Source organism: Schistocerca piceifrons, chromosome 5 (assembly GCF_021461385.2).
Source record: "Schistocerca piceifrons isolate TAMUIC-IGC-003096 chromosome 5, iqSchPice1.1, whole genome shotgun sequence".
Lineage (NCBI taxonomy): Eukaryota > Metazoa > Arthropoda > Insecta > Orthoptera > Acrididae > Schistocerca > Schistocerca piceifrons.
The window spans coordinates 230,586,687-230,601,167 of record NC_060142.1 but is presented as its reverse complement, the minus strand read 5'-3'; the positions used below and the strand labels follow the sequence as shown (position 1 = coordinate 230,601,167).

General features: G+C 44.9%; 1 protein-coding gene across 2 annotated transcripts in view; it reads right to left on the bottom strand.

Annotated features, from left to right (window-relative positions):
* The window catches only part of LOC124798448 (high affinity cAMP-specific and IBMX-insensitive 3',5'-cyclic phosphodiesterase 8A), a 1,735,971-nt gene that overhangs the window by 333,902 nt on the left and 1,387,588 nt on the right, over positions 1-14,481 (bottom strand). For both annotated transcript variants that reach the window (XM_047261866.1, XM_047261867.1), the window contains exon 9: positions 4,341-4,508. In XM_047261866.1, the coding sequence (XP_047117822.1) occupies positions 4,341-4,508 (168 nt within the window). The remainder of the gene's footprint in view (positions 1-4,340; positions 4,509-14,481) is intronic.

The window sequence follows — 14,481 nt, the reverse complement described above, 5'->3', positions numbered from 1 at the left end:
CTGTGAAATACATTGCGAATAGAGTTAGTAGCAAAGATGTAGTAAATTTAAACGTCATGCATGATGTGGCAGTTTTGGATGCATCTCACTGTTTATGACCTCATATCTTCTGAAGTACATGTAGTACAATGATAACACTTTGTAGATATAGTCAGTGCTACATGTGCAGACTGTCTGCAAAATGTGTCACTAATACAGTTAGCAGTAAAGAAGTAATAAATTATTACTCATACCTGTTTCGGTACCTTTACTGAATGAACAGCGAAAAAATAGTAACCGTTATACTTTTTCCTTTCATTATTTTGCAAGGGTTGTCAGCGAGAAAAAATTTCGTAAAAGTTTGAAATTATGTATAAAATTCGTTGCAAGTCGCTAAGTGCTCTCATTCACAAATACTGGGCGAGAAAATCTGGAAATTCACGCTTCATGGGTTGCACTTCTTTTACACCCTCATCTCTACCCCTTTGAAAGGTGGTGATTATTACCCGCAAAGCGATTGTTGCTTTACAGTAATCTACATGTGTACCAAATTTGTGGGAGGAGATGAGGAAACACACACACACACACACACACACACACACACACAAACTCATAATTGGTGGGATATCTCCCAATATCGTATCGGTTCTCCTTCGGCACGGCGTAGGGCAGCAACTCGTCATAGCATGGGCTCAACAAGTCGTTGAAAGTTCTCTGGAGAAACACTGAACCATGCCGCCTATATAGCCGTCCATAATTGCGAATGTGTTGCCGATGCAGAATTTTGTGCCCGAACTGACCACTACATTATGTTCCATAAATTTTCTATGGGATTCATGTCCGGCGATCTGGTTGGCCAGGCCATTCGATCGAATTGTCCAGAATGTTCTTCAGATCAGTCTCGAACGATTTTGGCCCAGTGACATGACATCGTTGTTTGTGAACGTGAAGTCCTTGAGTGGCTGCAAATGATCTGCAAGTAGCCGCACATAAACATTTCCAGCCAATGATCGGTTCAGTTGGACCAGAGGACCCAGTCAATTCCATGTAAACTCAGTCCACACCATTATGGGGCCACCGCCAGCTTGCACAATGGCTTGTATACAACTTGGGTTCATGGAGTTTGCACCACATTCTGATCCAACCATCAGCTCTTACCAAATGAAATGGGGGCTTATCTGACCAGGCCACGGTTTTTCAGTCATCTAGGATCTGGAAGATGTAGTCACGAGCCCAAGAGAGGCGTTGTAGGTGATGTTAAATGTCCATTATCGCCAAATTTCGTCGCACTGTCCTAACGGAGGTTCGTTGTACGTCTCACATTGATTCCTGTGGTTACTTCACTCAGTGTTGCTTGTCTGTTAGCACTGACGTCTCTATACAACCTCCTCGCAGTCGTTAAGTGAATGTCGTCGCCACTACCTTGTCCGTGGTGAGAGGAAATTCCAGAAATTCGGTATTCTCGGCACAGTGTTGACACTGAATTCCCTAACGATTTCCGAAGCGCAGTATCCCATGCGTCCAGTTTCAACTACCTTTCTGCTTTCTAAGAGTTAATTCCCGTCGTGTGGCCATAATCAGATCGGAAACCTTTTCACATGAATTACGTGAGTACAAATTATATCTGTGCCAATGCACTGCCGTTTTATACCTTGCGTACGCGATGCTGCCGCCATCTCTATATGTGGATATCGCTATACCATGACTTCTTCCATCTCAGTGTATGAGCCGTGTGGGCCCGAACTCAATTGATCTTCCTGCTCTAGGATCGTGTTTGCCTCTTAACTTTGGATTCGGGAGTGGCCCCCTCGGTATCGATGATAGGGCTATTCGAGAAGGGTTCGTGATCAATGATGTCAGTCAGGAACAGTATTTCGTTTTGGAAGTGTGAGCAGATCGAGACTTTTGATGATGCGGGGCCCAATGGCCAAGCCTGATGACGGCGGAGCGTGTGGTTCACGGGCGGTCACTGTGTGTCCCGCCAAAAGGTTTCTGTTAGTGAACATCCTAGCGTAGTTTGGAGCCGACTGTTGCTTAGAATTGTTTTTGACCAGTCGACACTAGCGGAGGCGACCCAGTCTCTTGACGTCCTATGGAGCGGACAAACGGCCCCGCCCTGCCCCAAGCTAAGTGAATTGTCTTTGGCTCTCGCCTCCCCTCCGCCAGCTCTTTCACTTTCTGGTGGGTTTTGTGTTACTATCATGCATGATCAATCCCACTGTAGTAAGGTTATATGCTGTAACTGTTTATCAAAGGCTGCTGTCTTGCCTGTCCCCCACCCGCCCTCCCTTTTAAAAAATATTTGTTTCTTACTTATGAAAAAACGTGTACTTCGTTTCAGTAGATGAAAGCAGTTTTATAATTAATGGCAGCTGGGTAAGAGATATTATCCTAAATTTATTTAGTGAATGAACTTTCTGATATTGTCCATTTAATGGTCACTGATCCTGTTTAGAAATGCTAGATCTTGCTGCATAATAAGGTTACTTGTTCAAACTTCTGGTTTAAGGCTGATGCCTTGCCTCCCCTCCTCCCCTTCTAAAACAGCTGTTTCTTGCTTATGAAAACCTGTACTTGGTTTCAGCATATGAAAAGATGTTTTGTAATTAATGACAGCCGTATAGGAGGAATTTTGCTAAGGTTGGTCTGTGCGTTAAGTGGTTGCCGATAACCCCCCCCCCCTTCCCCCCAGAATGAACCGTACCTGTTTACTTAATAAGGTAATTTGGTAAAGCGGTTTATTGAAAGCTGCTGTCTTGCCTGTCCCCTTTAAATACATTGTTTGCTGCTTATAAAAATCTGTGCATCTGATTTCAGTGTAATGGCTGTTGGTTTTTATAGCTAATGGTAGCTGTGTATGAGAAATTCCCCTAAACTTCAGCGCATTTAGCTGACTGTAAAGCCTAGTTTACACGATGACATTGGGTTGCGCCACTCGTTGCGTGGAATGAGTTGCACGCAAATGGTTACATATTTTACTGTAGACACGGCGAAACCAGTATATACTCCAGTTTCGTCGTTTTGTGGTTTCCTGAGTCGTGTCTGAAATGGAAGTTTTGGCAGCTGCTCGTCCCACGAGATGTGATGGAGTTTAAGCTTGTTGCGTGGAATCGCTGCATAAGAAAAAAAAGAATAAGAAGCATGTTTCGATTCGTGACTGGATGAAGAAAAGACGTCAGCTCGATTGTTCAGCATCCTTGCTGAAATAATTTGTAATGGAAGACCCAAGAAATTCTTTTAATTATCTTAGAATGTCACCAGAACTGTTAATGTTTCTTCTAAATAGCGTTAACTATGCGATAAGGAATAAAGATACTGTAATGCATAAAGCACTGTCGCCAGAACTGAAATTACATATCACATTATTACATTTGCTTGTATTTTTCTTAATTTAGTTATATATGTACTCCTAATCCAATAAATTTTGCCCTGCAGCTCATAAATTGTCAGTCTATGTTGTGATCGCACATGACAGTCTCAGGAGCAGCAATATGTTGCTTATTTTTGTAATCAGCATCACTGAAAATTCACGAACACCTATGCAAAGCATATATATCCAAAAAGCGAACATTATTCTCCGTTCCCCACTTCATATTTCAGTTTGTCTACGTTCTACGGACACATATAACCTCAAAACCCATGCAACTAGTGTCGCCAAAGTTGGACACGCCTAAACTGTTTAGTTTCACCCTCGAGTTGCGCAAACGCGCGAGGAGCATGCGCAGTGGCCGATAGCGCAGTTGCCTGCAACCTAGGGTCGTCGTGTAAACTAGGCTTAACTCTGCATTAAGCGAGCACCGGTTTTCATTCGTTAAAAGTGCTTATTGGAGGCTGTTGTCTTACGTGTCTCCCTTTAAGTATTATCGTTTGTTGTTTGGAGAAAAAACTGTTCTTGGTTTCGATGTAATGACAGGTGTTTTGGTAATTAATAGCAGCTGTGTCTGAGACATTCGGCTAACTTCTCTTGTGGAGTTACTCCTGCAGCTGAGTAATCAGTCTCGCTGATTGTTTGTTGAAGGTCTGCACCTTGATATGTAGTTGATGATAATTAATTAAAATTCTGCCGACTGGTTGCATAGTATTTTTTTTCTTTTTTTTGGTATTGGTCTTGATGAAAGTGTTTTTCTCTCTCTCTCTCTCTCTCTCTCTCTAAACCTGTTGAACGCTGTAGCAACCGTATCGGGACTTTAGTCCTTCTATTTAAGGACACCTCCTGAACCTTCCCACCCCAGTTTCACGTATCAGTGTATGTACACAGATACATAAATAAGTAAATTTCTTTTCATAGCACGTAAAGGTGTCACCGCGACGAAGACCGTCGTCATAACTATTACGCACGCTATTACACGGCCGCTACTGACCTGTATGGTGTGGCTGCTGTCGGTGATGTGTATGGCGTCGCGGCTGCGCTCCACGGCGACGAAGAGCGCCTGCGCGGCAGCCAGCTGGAGGCGCGGCGCCACGTCGCTGTGCTCCAGCTGCAGCAGCTCGCTCATGCACAGGCCCGCGCTCGTCGACTCCAGCAGCCACTGCACACACAACGCACACTAGCATCACCACGCATGCGCTCGCTGCCCGCCCGCTCCGCGCTACTGCGGTCTCAGGGCAAACGCCGAGAAATACGCTTTAGGCAATGTAGCTCTAATGACTCAGTTCTCTACATCTACATTTATACTCCGCAAGCCACACAACGGTGTGTGGCGGAGGGCACTTCACTTGCCTCCCTTTCCTGTTCCAGTCGCTTATGGTTCGCGGGAAGAACGACTGCCGGAAAGCCTTCGTGCGCGCTCGAATCACTCTATTTTACATTCGTGATCTCCTCGGTAGGTACAAGTAGGGGGAAGCAGTATATTCGATACCTCATCCAGAAACGCACCCTCTCGAAACCTGGACAGCAAGCTACACCGCGATGCAGGGCGCCTCTCTTTCAGAGTCTGCCACTTGAGTTTGCTAAACATCTCCGTAACGCTTACCAAATAACCCTCTGACGAAACGCGCCGCTCTTCTTTGGATCTTCTGTCAACCCGACCTGGTACGGATCCCACACTGATGAGCGATACTCAAGTATAAATCGAACGAGTGCTTTGTAAGCCACCTCCTTTGTTGATGGACTACATTTTCTAAGGACTCTCCCAATGAATCTCAACCTGGCAACCGCCTCACCAACAATTAATTTTATATTATCATTCTACTTCAAATCGTTCCGTACGCATACCCCCAGATATTTTACAGAAGTAACTGCTACCAGTGCTTGTTCCGCTATCATATAATCATACAGTAAAGGATCCTTCTTTCTATGTATTCACAATACATTACATTTGTCTATGTTAAGAGTCAGTTGCCACTCCCTGCACCAAGTGCCCATCCGCTGCAGATCTACCTGCATTTCGCTGCAATTTTCTAATGCTGCAACTTCTCTGTATACTACAGCATCATCCGGGAAAACCCGCATAGAACTTCCGACACTATCTTCTAGGTCATTTATATACAGGGTGGCGCACGAAATGTGTTACCAATTGTTTCTTTCACAATTTACAACGCACATTAGATATCCCGCTGGGATCTCTACAGCAGTACCAGCAGAGCTTGAAGAAATAAATGAGTTAGGAAATGACGTGTAATTCACGATACTGCGCTAGGAGACTAGTAAGCAGCAATGGCTGACAATGGAAGACTGACGACACAGCAATGATCGGCAATTGTGTTACTTTTTCATGAAACGAGAAGCCTTGTTGTGACTCAGAGGCGTTTTCGACAACGGTTTAACACACGATGGGTCCCTTGCAAGAAGACCATCCACAGGTTGTATGATAAATCTGCACAGGAAGGAACAGTATTGGAAGCGAAGCGACCTCCGCCTAAGCCTGTTTGTTCGCCGGAGAATAATGAAGCGGGACGAGTTGCTGTACAGAGCATTCCTGGGAAATCGTGTTGAAAGGCAGCAGTGCAACTGGGAATATCAAGAAGCTCCGTTCAACGCGTTCTTAAAAGTGACCTCCATATGTACCCATACAACATGACCTGTGCACAGAAGCTCACTGAAGAACACAAGCAGCAGAGACTACTGTTTGCTCAGTGGGCGGAGGATAGGGAAGAAAGTCTCAACAACGTTTGGTTTTCAGACGAGGCGCATTTTCATTTAGACTGTGTGTTTAACAAACAAAATGTACACTTTTGGGCCACTGAAAACCCACAAGTGCCTCATGAACGACAACATTGTGCTCCGAGGATTACAGCGTGGGCAGCAATTTCCAGTCACGGACTTACTGGACCCTTTTTCTTTGAAGAAACTGTGAACAGCGAGCGTTATTTGAGCATGCTTCGCAATAGCTTCATTCCACAGCTTCTTGCTACTGCCTTGCCCTTCAACACGCAGTGGTTCATGCAAGATGGAGCAAGGCCACATACTGCAAACACTGTGTTGGAGTTTTGACACGAGCATTTCGACATGTGGATCATTTCACTCAGGTTTCCAGGTCGCTTCAATGACGGACAAAATTAGACCCCCCAATAGTCCAGGCCTCAATCCATGTGACTTTTTTCTTTGGGGGCACCTAAAGGATAAAATTTTCCCGAAACGTCCACGTGATTTAACGGAGCTCAGAAGACTTATTCTTCAATCTTGCAGTGAAATTACGGGAGACATGTGCCGTAGGTTAATCACTAACTTCAGTGTTCGTTTGAAGGAAGTTAGAAAACGAAATGGTGGACATATTGAGCATGTGTTGAGTTAGAACAAATCTCCATGGACGGCTCTTCATTGTAGTATATGTTCCTTTCAGATTGTATTGATAATAAAGTTTATATTATAAAACAAACTGGTAACACATTTCGTGCGCCGCCCTGTATATTGTGAAAAGCAATCGTCCCATAACACTCCCCTGTGTCACGCCAGAGGTTACTTTAACGTCTGTAGACGTCTCTCCATTGAGAACAACATGCTGTGTTCTGTTTGCTAAAAACTCTTCAATCCAGCCACACAGCTGGTCTGATATTCCGTAGGCTCTTACTTCATCAGGTGACAGTGCTGAACTGTATCGAACGCCTTCCGGAAGCCAAGGAAAATGGCATCTACCTGGGAGCCTGTATCTAATATTTTCTGGGTCTCATGAACAAATAATGCGAGTTGGGTCTCACACGATCGCTGTTTCCGGAGTCCATGTTGATTCCTACAGAGTATATTCTAGGTTTCCAGAAATGACATGATACGCGAGCAAAAAACGTGTTATAAAACGACGAGGACAACGCAGTGGTACCAGCCACAGTACCAATACCTTTGAACAATTCGTAGGCGCCTGCAGACAGGCAACTCCTTCGATACCCTAAACTGCTGCTCTAGCGCTAGCGACAAACGATTTCAAATTGATTCCGTATTTCTATATATCCAGAAGGCCTTTGACCTGTACCACACAAGTGTATTGTAATGAAATTGCGAGCTTATGGAATATCGTCTCAGTTATGTGACTGGATTCGTGATTTCCTGTCAGATATGTCACAGTTCGTAGTAATTGACGAATAGTCATCGAGTAAAACAGAATTGGTTTCTGGCGTTCTCCAAGGCCTTCTGCTGTTCCTTAGCTATAAACACGATTCAGGATACAATTTGAGCAGCAGTCTTATTTGTGTGCAAATGGTGCTGTCGTTTATCGTCTAATAAACTCATCAGAAGATCAAAACAAATTGCAAAAAGATTTAGTAAAGATATCTGAATGGTGCGAAAATTGGCGATTGACCCTAAATAACGAAAAGTGTGAGGTCATCCACGTGAATGCTTAAAGGAATCCGTTAATATTCGGTTATACGGTATATCACCCAAATATAAAGAACGCAAATTTAACTAAATACCTAGGAATTACAATTACGAACAATTTAAATTGGAAAGAACACGTAGAAAATGTTGTATGGAGGGCCAACCAAAGATTTCGTTTTATTGGCAGAACACTTAGAAGATGCACCAAATCTACTAAAGAGACTGTCTACACTACGCTTCTCGCCGGCCGGTGTGGCCGAGCGGTTCTAGACGCTTCAGTCTGGAACCGCGCGACCGCTACGGTCGCAGGTTCGAATCCTGCCTCGGGCATGGATGTGTGTGATGTCCTTAGGTTAGCTAGGTTTAAGTAGTTCTAAGTTCTAGGGGACTAATGACCTCAGATGTTAAGTCCCATAGTGCTCAGAGCCATTTGAACTACGCTTCTCCTGATTTGGAGTCCTACTGCGCTGTGTGGGATCCTTACCAGCTAGGGCTAACGGAGTACATCGAGAAACTTCAAAGAAGAGCAGTACGTTTTGTATTATCAAGAAATTATCAAGACTGCTTTGGAGTACTACTGCGCTGTGTGGGATCCTTACCAGCTAGGGCTAACGGAGTACATCGAGAAACTTCAAAGAAGAGCAGTACGTTTTGTATTATCAAGAAATAGGGGAGAGAGTGTCGCGGATATTATACATGACTTGCGGTGGACGTAAGAAAGGCGCTTTCGTTGCTGCAAAAATCATCTTATGAGATTTCAATCACCAACTTTCTCCTACGAGTACGAAAATATTTTGTTGACACCGACCTACATAGGGAGAGACGATCCTCATAATAAAACAGGGTAAATAAGAGCTCACGCGGAAAGATATAGGTGTTCGTTTCTTTCCATGCGCTGTTAGAGATAGCAGTAATAGAGAAATATTGTTAAGGTGGTTCGATGAACCCTCTGCTAGGCACTTAACTGTGATTTGCAGAGTAGACGTGTAGACGTAGATGTAGCGCCTGCCTGCTTCTTATGGGCATGCGTAATCTGAGGGGCCTAGGAGTCAGTCAAGGGTTGTCTCTGTGCAGATACATTTTTGAAGTGCTCAACAAAAGAGCGCGGGTGGCACAGAGATCCTTGCTCAACCGTGGGTGGGGGGGGGGGGGGGGGGCGGAGGGTCTGGGGGTGGGTCTTAAGAGGTACCCTTCCCGTTCAGGCACGTGTAAATGTTACACCCGCACCCTCCACCCCTCGATCACGCCATAGGAGGGCGCGAAACAGTAGCGCTGGAAAACCATAAAAGCACTTGGATGCTTCAGATCACGCTGAAATTTTGTCGAAAAGTTTTGAACGGTGCGTAATGAACGCACCCGGTATACCTACACCTACATCTACGTGGTTACTCAGCGATTCGCAATTAATTGCCTGGCAGACGGTTCATCGTACCCCCTTTAAGCTATTTCTCTACCGTTCCACTCTCGAACATCGTGCCGGAAAAACGAACACTTACTCGTACATATTTCCGTGCGAGCACTGGTTTCTCTGATTTTATTATGGTAATCATTTCTCCTTATGTACGTGGGTGCCAAAAAATATTTTCATGCGCTGAAGAGAAAGTTGGTGATTGAGGTATCATGAGAGGGCCTTGCCGCAGTGAAAAACGCCTTTGTTTTAATGACTGCCATAACAATTCGTATACCATATCCGTGGCACTCTCTTCCCTATTTCGAGTTAATAGAAAACGAGCTGCTCTTCTGTGAAATTTTTCGATGTCCTCTGGCAATCCTGGCATATGTATACTGAATGATTATTTTACACTCTAGAGTACTGCAGCGCAGTGTGCGATTCGCATCAGACAGGATTGTCAGAGGTAATTTGCCTTGTGGCGAAATTGAAGTAGATAGTTCGTGTGAAATAGCATGGATAGAAGTTATACCTGACAATCGGACTAAACTATTAATTGGATCGTTTAGACGTATAATTTTTCTTGCATATCGAGGGTAGATTGAAGTCACCACCGACTATAATTGTATCAGCGGGGTACTTACTTGAAATGAGTCTCAAGTTTTCTTTGAATTGTTCAGCAACTACACTCCTGGAAATTGAAATAAGAACACCGTGAATTCATTGTCCCAGGAAGGGGAAACTTTATTGACACATTCCTGGGGTCAGATACATCACATGATCACACTGACAGAACCACAGGCACATAGACACAGGCAACAGAGCATGCACAATGTCGGCACTAGTACAGTGTATATCCACCTTTCGCAGCAATGCAGGCTGCTATTCTCCCATGGAGACGATCGTAGAGATGCTGGATGTAGTCCTGTGGAACGGCTTGCCATGCCATTTCCACCTGGCGCCTCAGTTGGACCAGCGTTCGTGCTGGACGTGCAGACCGCGTGAGACGACGCTTCATCCAGTCCCAAGCATGCTCAATGGGGGACAGATCCGGAGATCTTGCTGGCCAGGGTAGTTGACTTACACCTTCTAGAGCACGTTGGGTGGCACGGGGTACATGCGGACGTGCATTGTCCTGTTGGAACAGCAAGTTCCCTTGCCGGTCTAGGAATGGTAGAACGATGGGTTCGATGACGGTTTGGATGTACCGTGCACTATTCAGTGTCCCCTCGACGATCACCAGTGGTGTACGGCCAGTGTAGGAGATCGCTCCCCACACCATGATGCCGGGTGTTGGCCCTGTGTGCCTCGGTCGTATGCAGTCCTGATTGTGGCGCTCACCTGCACGGCGCCAAACACGCATACGACCATCATTGGCACCAAGGCAGAAGCGACTCTCATCGCTGAGGACGACACGTCTCCATTCGTCCCTCCATTCACGCCTGTCGCGACACCACTGGAGGCGGGCTGCACGATGTTGGGGCGTGAGCGGAAGACGGCCTAACGGTGTGCGGGACCGTAGCCCAGCTTCATGGAGACGGTTGCGAATGGTCCTCGCCGATACCCCAGGAGCAACAGTGTCCCTAATTTGCTGGGAAGTGGCGGTGCAGTCCCCTACGGCACTGCGTAGGATCCTACGGTCTTGGCGTGCATCCGTGCGTCGCTGCGGTCCGGTCCCAGGTCGACGGGCACGTGCACCTTCCGCCGACCACTGGCGACAACATCGATGTACTGTGGAGACCTCACGCCCCACGTGTTGAGCAATTCGGCGGTACGTCCACCCGGCCTCCCGCTTGCCCACTATACGCCCTCGCTCAAAGTCCGTAAACTGCACATACGGTTCACGTCCACGCTGTCGCGGCATGCTACCAGTGTTAAAGACTGCGATGGAGCTCCGTATGCCACGGCAAACTGGCTGACACTGACGGCGGCGGTGCACAAATGCTGCGCAGCTAGCGCCATTCGACGGCCAACACCGCGGTTCCTGGTGTGTCCGCTGTGCCGTGCGTGTGATCATTGCTTGTACAGCCCTCTCGCAGTGTCCGGAGCAAGTATGGTGGGTCTGACACACCGGTGTCAATGTGTTCTTTTTTCCATTTCCAGGAGTGTATATCTTCTGAGTCAGGGGGTCACGTTACGTTTATGGTCAACAAGTCGGGGAGATGTTGGCCTAAGTATATTCTGTCACTCTGCAATGTTGATCACCTACTATTCGTACTCTGTTCTGCGCATTTTCAGCAAATTAAATCATTCGAGTAACTCTTTGTCGGTGTAGCATTTTTACACACGATAGTGTAGAATCTCAACAGACTCTATCTCAGTTAACTTTCTAGCGCAGAACCTTGTCAAGTTTGGAGAAGTTCGAAGCTGAGAATGTGATGTAAGTACTGTAAGGATACTCTGGTGACGGTTCTATATTTTTACATACTTATTTTTCCATTAAGCGGCTTTCAAGCTTCAGTAGTTCATTATGAGGTGAAGCACATTATCATGAAAGCTATTGGCATTGTAAAATTGAAAATAATATCAAGGAGTATGTTGTGACCTAAAATTCTTCTTCACTTGTATCGACTGAAGTACGGTATGCAATCATTGCCTCCATCCATCGTACAGAATGTGCTTCCCTCTGTAACTACTTAAGAGGATACATTTTCTACGTCGACGCCAAATGTAAATCACTTGTAACTTTATTCTGATTGTAAGAGAGGGCAAACAGATGAATCGAATTAAGCGATTCCATTTTTTGAAAAAAAAGTGTGTACCAACTGGCACACGTCTCGGGTCACACACGGAGAAATAATGCAGCTACTTTGTCTAAATACAAACAAATCTTAGCATTCCCTAAAGTGAAATTGATAGGCAAGCAGTATATGGAAACTTTTACAAGTCTTTAGCACAGCTTTAAACACTGCAACAGAACACGTCTTTGAATGTCGAGGTCACACTTTCATTTTTTGTGTTACTGGAGGGTCTTCTCCCGGAAACTTAAATCTACCAAATCAAATAATGGTGTGGGGTTAAAGCAGAATAAAATGAGAAGGGCGATATATTTGCCGCAACTCTCAACTTTATTTTGGAGGTTTTTCTGAATATTTCATCTCCTTCTTACTGTTACCTATTTATTTAGTCAGTAATCTTCTGTAGTTGAGGAAGCCATTATCGTGTGTATGTTTGTACGGGTAACGGTGTCGCGGGAATTTTTCTTGTCTCTGCATCTAAATATTTTATTCACCTTTTCGCTACTACTTGCTAAGCATCACACTTGTCTACAAATTGAATTGGTGTTTATTGGATTTGCTACCCCGTTTCGAAGTGAAATGTTTAGCGCACCAATGACATTATGCAACGGCAACGCTTATCTTTGCGGAATGCTCCGTTTATGTACGTCGAGTAGAATTGACATCAGACGTGATGAGCTCCACAAGCCCCTCATTTCCACTAAAAGCGCTGTGAGTGCAGGTCAACTACTGATCAATCGAGTTTGCTACAGTTCTCCACATACTCCAGCCGTTCCGCAGAGGACACCCATGGACCTTTCATGATGCAGGCAGAACCTGGCAATGCTACAAGGCAGTGAGAACCCTGTTCTAGTATATTGTCGAGAGTCAAAGGCGTTTTATTCACAGTAGGCAGAGAATGTCAACACGGAACAGAAAGGGCACTTCTCGTATACATTATTCATAGTTTTCTGCAAAAGTTCTTTGCAACAGAAAAGGAAAACATGTCACCTACAACGGATTCATAAAACCGAACCGTATGTCTGAAAAATGCGTTGCTGAGGATTTAAAATGAGCATAAGAAGTATGATTCTCACCCAGTTTTGATTTGTTAAGGTTCACAGTACGTATTATGACTCATATGTATTCTCACTTTTTCATTGTTAATTCACTTGATGAGAGTGACGTTTTATGTGATCATCTGACGTATTTGCTCTAGAATCCGTTTTTGTGGAAACGTGATTCAATAATTTTCTCTCTAAATCTATCTAGCACTCCGTAGTATTTGACGATTGCCTCTCTCCGATCACTTCTCTTTTCTTTCCTAAATGAAATTTTCCAAGAGCCTCTTGTGCTATCTTATTTCATTCATAAGTCCAGTTATCGTTAAAGTTCAGCCCGCGTTTCCTAATCGTAATTAGCAGCGCCTCACTTTATATATATTCAGTCACTGATTTCTTGTGTTCGTTTCTCTCTGTTCAAAGTCACATTATTTTTCCTCTGAATAGTTCCTTTTCTCTTTCGCGTATCTAAAGAAGTAACGACTACTACACAATAGATGTAAACCTTAGCATAGAAGTATAGGTAGAGAGTGCTAAGTAAAACGCGTATGGATGGAAGGGACGTGGGTGAAGCCTTGAGTGACTACCGTAGCAGAATATTATCAAATGATTTTTCACGAAAACCAAAGAAATTCTGGTCATATGTGAAGCCAGTCAGTGGCATCACAGTTAGTGTCCAGACACCCCATGGATGACACAGAAACTGAAATTGAGCCTGTTGTTGTTGTTGTGGTCTTCAGTCCTGAGACTGGTTTGATGCAGCTCTCCATGCTACTCTATCCTGTGCCAGCTTCTTCATCTCCCAGTACCTACTGCAACCTACATCCTTCTCAATCTGCTTAGTGTATTCATCTCTTGCTCTCCCTCTACGATTTTTACCCTCCATGCTGCCCTTCAATGCTAAATTTGTGATCCCTTGATGCCTCAGGACATGTCCTACCAACCGATCCCTTCTTCTAGTCAAGTTGTGCCACAAACTTCTCTTCTCCCCAATCCTGTTCAATACCTCGTCATTAGTTACGTGATCTACCCACCTAATCTTCAACATTCATCTGTAGCACCACATTTCGAAAGCTTATATTCTCTTCTTGTCCAAACCATTTATCGTCCATGTTTCACTTGCATACATGGCTATACTCCATACAAATTGTGGTGTCTCCGCCAGACACCACACTTGCTAGGTGGTAGCCTTTAAATCGGCCGCGGTCCGTTAGTATACGTCGGACCCGCGTGTCGCCACTATCAGTGATTGCAGACCGAGCGCCGCCACATGGCAGGTCTAGAGAGACTTCCTAGCACTCGCCCCAGTTGTACAACCGACTTTGCTAGCGATGGTTCACTGACAAAATACGCTCTTATTTGCCGAGACGATAGTTAGCATAGCCTTCAGCTACGTCATTTGCTACGACCTAGCAAGGCGCCATTACCAGTTACTATTGATACTGAATCATGTACCGTCAAGAGCGACGTTCACCATTAATGGATTAAAGTTAAGTATTCCACCAGCTACGTCCGTTTTTTCTAAATTGTAATTTCCTTGTCCCGTTCCAGACCTCACGCCAGCCTGCGTGAGCTAAAACGCGT